Source organism: Epinephelus moara, chromosome 23 (genome assembly GCF_006386435.1).
Source record: "Epinephelus moara isolate mb chromosome 23, YSFRI_EMoa_1.0, whole genome shotgun sequence".
NCBI classification, from domain to species: Eukaryota; Metazoa; Chordata; class Actinopteri; order Perciformes; family Serranidae; genus Epinephelus; species Epinephelus moara.
The window spans coordinates 29,386,137-29,394,040 of NC_065528.1; the positions used below are offsets into that span (position 1 = coordinate 29,386,137).

At 34.7% G+C, this 7,904-nt stretch overlaps 2 protein-coding genes across 2 annotated transcripts in view; one reads left to right on the top strand and one right to left on the bottom strand.

The window, feature by feature from the left end:
• tmem110l (transmembrane protein 110, like) overlaps nt 1-5,649 on the top strand; it is a 17,628-nt gene extending 11,979 nt beyond the window's left edge. The window contains exon 8 of the mRNA XM_050036367.1: nt 2,407-5,649. Within this exon, the coding sequence (XP_049892324.1) occupies nt 2,407-2,535 (129 nt within the window). The 3' untranslated portion in view covers nt 2,536-5,649. The remainder of the gene's footprint in view (nt 1-2,406) is intronic.
• A 348-nt stretch (nt 5,650-5,997) lies between these two features.
• Nucleotides 5,998-7,904, bottom strand: part of itih5 (inter-alpha-trypsin inhibitor heavy chain 5) — a 25,355-nt gene continuing 23,448 nt past the window's right edge. The window contains exon 14 of the mRNA XM_050036282.1: nt 5,998-6,496. Coding sequence (XP_049892239.1) covers nt 6,237-6,496 — 260 coding nt within the window. The 3' untranslated portion in view covers nt 5,998-6,236. The remainder of the gene's footprint in view (nt 6,497-7,904) is intronic.

The window sequence follows — 7,904 nt, forward strand, 5'->3', positions numbered from 1 at the left end:
TCTTTTAAAGGGAATGAGAGGTGACACTCTGATTGGCTTACTGAATGATACGCCCAAAACACACCCATGACTAATTCACAGAGTAAGTCCAACCCTTTTAGACTCTCCGCCATGGCGCACAGTCTGAAAACGCGTCTAACTAGCAAGTGACTGGGACACGCCCATGCGCCGCACGCCTGGCGCTTTGCGCTTTAGACCACATGCGCCGCACGCCTGGCGCTTTGCGCTTTAGACCATCTAAATAGGGCCCATAGTGTGTAAGGTGAGGTGTGGTTTTGTATCTGCGAGGCTCCAGACCGCAACCACCTGGTCACATTTTGCGACCATGGAGCACCATTGTGACTAGCAAATATTACTAATGTATGAACTGCAGAGCTGTTAGTTGGCTCTTAGCGCCACTGTAACAGTTGACTTTTTGCAAACTGCTAGTAGCTAACTGTTGACCAGAAGCTTCAAGGTCACAGCAGACACGTCATCACTTGAGCTTTAACTTTATTATAACAGTACTTTATTTAACTTTATTATAACTGTACTTTATTCACTTATCACAACTGTACTTTATTTAACTTTATTTTAACTTTACTTAATTTAACTTTATTAAAACAGTACTTTATTATAACTGTACTTTATTTAACGTTATAACTACTTAATTTAACTTTATCATAACAGTACTTTATTAAACTTTATTACAACAGTACTTTATTTAACTTTATTATAACAGTACTTTATTAAACTTTATTACAACAGTACTTTATTTAACTTTATTATAACAGTACTTTATTTAACTTTATCATAACTGTACTTTATTTACTTTATTAGAACTGTACTTTATTAAACTTAATTTTGACAGTACTTTATTTAACTTTATTATAACAGCACTTTATTTAACTTAATTGTAACAGTACTTAATTCAACTTTAGTATAACTGTACTTTATTTAACTTTATTTTAACATTACTTATTTAACTTTATGGTAAGTGTACTTAGTTTAACTTTATTAAAACAGTACTTTATTATAACTGTACTTTATTTAACTATTATAACAGCACTTTATTTAACTTAATTGTAACAGTACTTAATTCAACTTTAGTATAACTGTATTTTATTTAACTTTATTATAACTTTACTTAATTTAACTTTATTGAACTTTATTATAACTGTACTTTATTTAACATTATCATAACTGTACTTAATTTAACTTTATTGTAACAGTACTTTATTTAACTTTATTGTAACAGTACTTAATTCAACTTTAGTATAACAGTACTTTATTTAACATTATCATAACTGTACTTTATTTAACTTTATTGTAACAGTACTTTATTTAACTTAATTGTAAGAGTACTTAATTCAACTTTAGTATAACAGTACTTTATTTAACTTTATTAAAACAGTACTTTATTATAACAGCACTTTATTTAACTTAATTGTAACAGTACTTTATTTAACTTTATCATAACTGTACTTTATTTAACTTTATTGTAGCAGCACTTTATGTAACTTTATCATAACTGTACTTTATTTAACTTTATTGTAACAGTACTTTATTTAACTTTATTGTAGCAGTACTTTATTTAACTTTATCATAACTGTACTTTATTTAACTTTATTGTAGCAGCACTTTATGTAACTTTATCATAACTGTACTTAATTTAACTTTATGTAACAGTACTTTATTTAATTTTATTATAACAGCACTTTATTAAACTTTATTATAACAGTACTTTATTTAACTTAGTTATAACAGCAATTTATTAAAGTTTATTATAACAGTACTTTATTTAAGTTTATTATAACTGTACTATATTCAACTTTATTATAACAGTACTTTATTTAAATTTATTATAACAGTACTTTATTTAACTTTATTATAACAGTACTTTATTTAACTTAATTATAACAGCAATTTATTAAAGTTTATTATAACTGTACTTTATTCAACTTTATTATAACTACTTTATTTACCTTTATTATAACAGTACTTTATTTAACTTTATCATAACTGTACTTTTGTTTAACTTTATTATAACAGTACTTTATTTAAATTTATTATAACAGTACTTTATTTAACTTAATTATAACAGCAACTTATTAAAGTTTATTATAACAGTACTTTATTTAATTTATTATAACAGTACTTTATTTAAGTTTATTATAACTGTACTTTATTCAACTTCATTATAACTACTTTATTTAGCTTTATTATAACAGTACTGTATTTAACTTTATCATAACTGTACTTTTGTTTAACTTTATTATAACAGTACTTTCAGCAAGTACAGTACAGTGTCCAGCAATTTAGTGGAGATTTCAAAATATCGAGATAAATATCGTTAAGAAAATATCATGATATATATAGGCCATATCACTCAGCTCTAATTCATCATCATCTCTTGTCTTCTCTCAGGTTCTACTGACTGTCGAGACGGACACCGACGAGGCTTCAGAGGGGGAGGAAGACCCAGGCGACGGTGGACCAGTCCCTCATGTACAGTATTCTGGAGGACCACTGAGGCCCAGCTGGGTGGTGGTATAAACCCAGGTGATGCTTCTTCCTAGCCGTCCATCCTCTGTCCACACAAAACACTCTTAAAGAGCCTAAATATGAGCAAACACACACAAAAACTTGCATCTTTAACTCGTCAGAGGTCTAACTAATCAGCTTCTATGTAAGCAAAGGCACAATTAAAGGTCATATAACCTGTGAATGTGAACACTACAGCCTCAGCTGCCTTCCTCTGCACTGAACCGGAGCTTGACTCAGTGTATGCATGTAAATCCAATAGCATTTTGGGAATTATCCTCTGACCTTGCTGCCTCCGTTATCTGCAAGAGCACATCAGAATAACCACAACTGAACGTGTGTGGAGAGAGATTATTAAGGAGGGCAGCGCCCGCGGGGCAAAATGTACGGGTGGTAATGACAAAGGCTGAGATAAATCCGTCTCCACGCTGGGGACTTTTGGAAATGATGTTGCTCTAAAGAGAGTCATTTATCGTGTATCATATTCCAAAGAGGGGCAAGTGAAGTATATAGATCTATATAGGTGCTCTAAGATTTTACTCCGTCGAATATAACCGCTTCAAATCCACCTTTTTAATTAAGGTGTAATTATAGTCATTCTACCACGCTCTCCCTCTGGCTCCTTGCTTTCATTTTAAAGGAGGGTTTTATTTCTTTAAACCACGCACATGTTTTTAACATTTTTGGCTGCTGCAGTCATGATGCACCAAACATGTTGCGGTAATATGGAAAGGTTTTTGTTCTTTGCAACTGGTTGCTTTTAACAAAATGTGTATGTGGGCAGGAAATTCTTTAAGGTCATGCTATTTGTTGTATGTGATGGAGTACTGGGGCCACTGTTGGGAGAAGTATATGAGATTTTTAGAATATTGTCAGAATATATTTGAGAAAAAGTTGTAAATGTTATGAGAAAAAATCCTCAGTTTTAAGGGAAAGATTTACAAGAACAAAGTCATAATTTCTTGAGACAGATGTCTTGATATTTTAGAAGAAAACGAGTCTGACTTATTCTAAAATAACTGTCAGTATCATAGACTGTATAAAAATTGAAGAGGAGTCTCCACTTCCTCCAAATGTACAAAAATGAAGCCAGAATATCCCAGATTCAGGTGCCGTCATGTTGCGCTGGTTCATTTAAAGCCAGAGTCTGCGCAGTAGTCATCAGGAAGTGGAGATGCAGTATCAAGTTCCCACCCATACACCTGTCTGACACATTTGCAAGTCAATCACAGCTGTCAATCATGACATCACACCCCCTTTTCATAGCATCAAACAAATAATTAAACCCAAACTTATCCAAAAAATGAACACTTGGACAAGTATCACCGTGGTAAGAACTACCTAAAATGACAGAAACCATCTTTAATTAAGTATATCACATGTACCTTCTGCTAAGTTGGAGGGATTTAGGAGCTATACTGCAACCAGCCACCAGGGGGAGTCCGTTTTTTTCCCCATCCAGAATTGTCGTAAGTTTAAAAAAAAAAAAAAAAAAAAAGAACACACAACCTCACGTGTCAATCGCGTTTGCACACTGAGTCTGAAACATCCATCCGTCATTTAAATTTTCCAAACAGGTTTGATTTTCTGCGTTTTTCACATCCTTTCTTTCTTTTCATTTTGTCACGTATTGCAAATAGTCGCAACAAATACAACAATAAAACGCATCGGAATCGATTGTTTTCTGATGGCGGATGTGAAAGAACAGACTCAGTGTGCAAAGGCCTTTAGACAAAAAAATAAGTACCACTCTCATGTCTGTACACCAGATATTTCAACTTTGAAGCTACAGTCAGCAGCTGGTTAGCTTAGCTTAGCATAAAGACTGGGAACGAGGAAACCTGGCTCCGTCCAAAGGTCACAAAATCCACCTAACGGCATCTTTAAAGCTCACAAATAAACATGCCGTATCTTTTAATTGTACATCTGATGTGTAAAAACAACACTGGGTTTCACAAGGGTTTTTATAGGGAGCTTTTTTTTTCTGGGAGCAGTGACTTTTACAGGCTAGCTGTGTCACCATGTTTCCTGCATTTGTGCTATGCTAAGCTAACAAGCTTCTGGCTATTACTAGGTCTGTCATGATAATTACAGTATTGAGTCAGCAAAAATTATCAAGGTCTTTATATCGTACGGCATTTCCTTTGTGGTTATACGCGTTATATATTTGTTTTTCCTGCAGGGTTGTCTTGACCATTTTAAGAATCGGGCGCCTAACATTTATTTACGTTTCATTTATGTAGGATATTTTATTTTATTTTTTTACATTCCAGTTTTCCAATATCTGAGTATTCGTAACAGTTTTTATTCCATTGCTTTTTGGTTATTTTTGTTACAATATGTCATCTAACAAAAGTAGTTATCATGACAGGCCCAGCTGTAACTTCATATTCAATAGACAAATGTCGGAGTGGTATCGATCTTCAACGTTCTTCGTATTTCAGAAAAACTATTCCTCTTTAAAATCTTAATTTAATTTAAAAATGTGATCAGAACTGACTCTCTGGCAGTGATATTTTTCAAAATAAAACAACCCTTTCTTTGAAATATCACGTCATAATTCTTGTTACTACTTTCTTCTTTTATATTTTTTCTCGAACTTGCAACTTCTCTTTCATTACACTCCATCTTTTTTTTTATTTCAGAATATTCTGACTTCTGTAAATCTCCTATTTTTCCTCCTAACATTGGCCCAATTACTGTTTTGGTAGCTGTGTATTAAACTTTATGACAAGCTATGGCACATTTTTTATTTATTCTGTTTATATTTTATATATTTGACTTTATATATTGTGGTCCAATCTGTGGTAACAACAGGGGAACAGGAAGTTTGTAGTGAAGAGAGAAAACAGGAGAATTTTAAACGTCATCTGCAAACTACAGGCGTTTTCCTTTTATTTTATGGTTTAAACGCCTAAAGGTCTCCAGTTTGACGTATTCCATGTGTAATGTTTTATTTTGTATTCCGATGTACCTTGTGTATGTTTTTTTTATAAACCTGATTATGAACATGTGGATAAACTGGCACACACGCCCTGTCATCGACAGGCCGTAAAGTGCTGCGGTGCTTCTTACCGAATGTATCTCTTTAATCTGTGCTATGAATAAAGATGATTGACACATGAACTGGTGTTTGGTTTTGAATTCCTGCGGCGGCCGGGGCAAGGCAGCGTGATGACAGACAGCCTGAGCGGGGACCAGGCCAGAGCACACCTGTGTGGGCGGGGCCAGCAGCCCTGTGACCTCCGGCTGATGACAGGGAGGACTGTGGAGCTGTGTGTGTCTGTGTGTCTGTATGTGTGTGTTAGGTGTGCATGTAGTCATTGGCGCTGGGACAAGGGGGTTAGTTACCGGTTTTGGTCTCCGTGGTAACCAGGTGTGATCTTCAGCTTGAGGTCGCCACCGTTTAAGACATGCTGACATTCATATTTGTTGTGTGTTTTCGTGTCTCAGAAAACAACCTCAAAGTGTGTGTTTAAGTCTTTATTTACAATTACAAAATTATTGTAAAAAACAATACACATAATACAATAAAAACTTTTAATTTTCATTAGAAATGGTAAAAAAATATATTCAAAAGAGACCGAAGTAAAACTGGAATGTGAAGGTTGGGCGTTTGGGAATGTTTGGAATCTGCTGGAATGTGAAACGGATACAGAGTAAAATGAGTTAAGATTTAAATCACACAAATGCTGCAGCTACAGTTCGTGCTATCACACACTGTTGGTCCCGTGTGGCCATTCCCCCGTGTCGAACATGTGCGACATCAAATAGTCCTCGTACTGTCCGTCTATCAGCTTGGCTGCGTTGTTGCGGGCGAACCAGCAGTCCACGCTCTGAGTCCCGCTGTAGATCTTCCTGCTCTTCTGAACCACCGGCACCAAGCGGTCCTTCACCTTGAGCGCGGGTAAAGGTTTCATGTCTGCTTGTGCAGGAAGCTCTGCCAATCCCACTTCCTCATACAGGAACTGACCTGAAAGTAGAGATGTATCCGAGTTATTTTAGAGTTCGACTGATGTGAGTCTTTGAAGGCCTGCCAGTATGTTTTTATGTTGTTTTGATGTCAAAGGGTAACTTTGGTATTTTTCAACCAGGACCCCATGTTCCCATGCTTTGTGTTTAAGTGTCTAATGCCATCAACAACTTTTGAAATTGTTCCAGTATTGAGTGAGAGCACTGTGGCTAGCAGCTATGAAGCAGGCTGCAATGTAACCACTCAGGGTATATTTGTCAATTTCCGTCCACTAAAAGTGTTTGTTTTCATCGCTGATAGGCTCAAAACATTATGGAAAGGATCCCTACAGAGATAGACCTTTTTGTTAAAGAGTAAGATCCTTTTTGTTTAAGTAGAAACAGTCCCCAAATCACTATCATCAGACCAACCGGACTCCATTTAAATAAACTTTACTTTTATCATCGTAAAACACTCTTCATTCAAAGTCAATAGAAACAAAATAAATCTTGCTAATATCATCTTGCTTCATCTTTCACTGCTCGAACAATTTCCAACTCTGGTTTGGTTGAAATAAACCCTTAATTCATTCATTTAGAGGTGAAAACATGCTGCCTCTATACACTCTAAAATTACTCATTATTTAAATGCAGTCTGGTCGCTTTGGCAGTAGTGATTTTGGGTTGGTTGAATATGAAGGATCTTACTCTGTAACTAAAAGGTCTTTTTAGTGGACGTAAATGCTTCGGTGCTGCCGGCTGCAGCCCTCTCTCTCAATACTGGACCAATTTCAAAGATTGTTGTTCCCATTATTCACTTACAGACAAAAACAATGGAAAATATGCTCGAAGATAAAAGGTTTCTAAATTTTCAACGGAAATCTATCAATGGCAAGAAGGTTGAATTTAAGGATAACGTTGTAGTTTTTAGTCACTGAATCTTCATCTGAGCAAATTGACCCTGATGATGGTCTACTGACCAAAACCCTGGCGTTCTCAAATACAACCTAAATTTACTCCGTCTTTGTTTCTTTTTGGCCGTCTTTTGCAAATTGTATCACAAGTGCAGTGATCTCAGTAATAATAATCCGATGTGACCTTTTCTCTGACTCCATCCTCACTTAATAGATTTCCATGAAACCTCATGCTCCACACGGGACAAAACCTTTTGGTTTAATTTAGCTGGAAATTCAGACTGGCCTCATTTTTTTTTTTCATGAATAGCTTTTTTTATTCTTACATTGATTGACTATTTAAAAGTTTACTTTACTAACAGATTACTTTTTCTCTCTCTCTCAAAGTTCCATACATATATATATATATATATATATATATATATATATATATATATATATATATATATATATGTGTGTGTATATATATATGTGTGTGTATATATATATGTATATGTATATATATATCTATATATA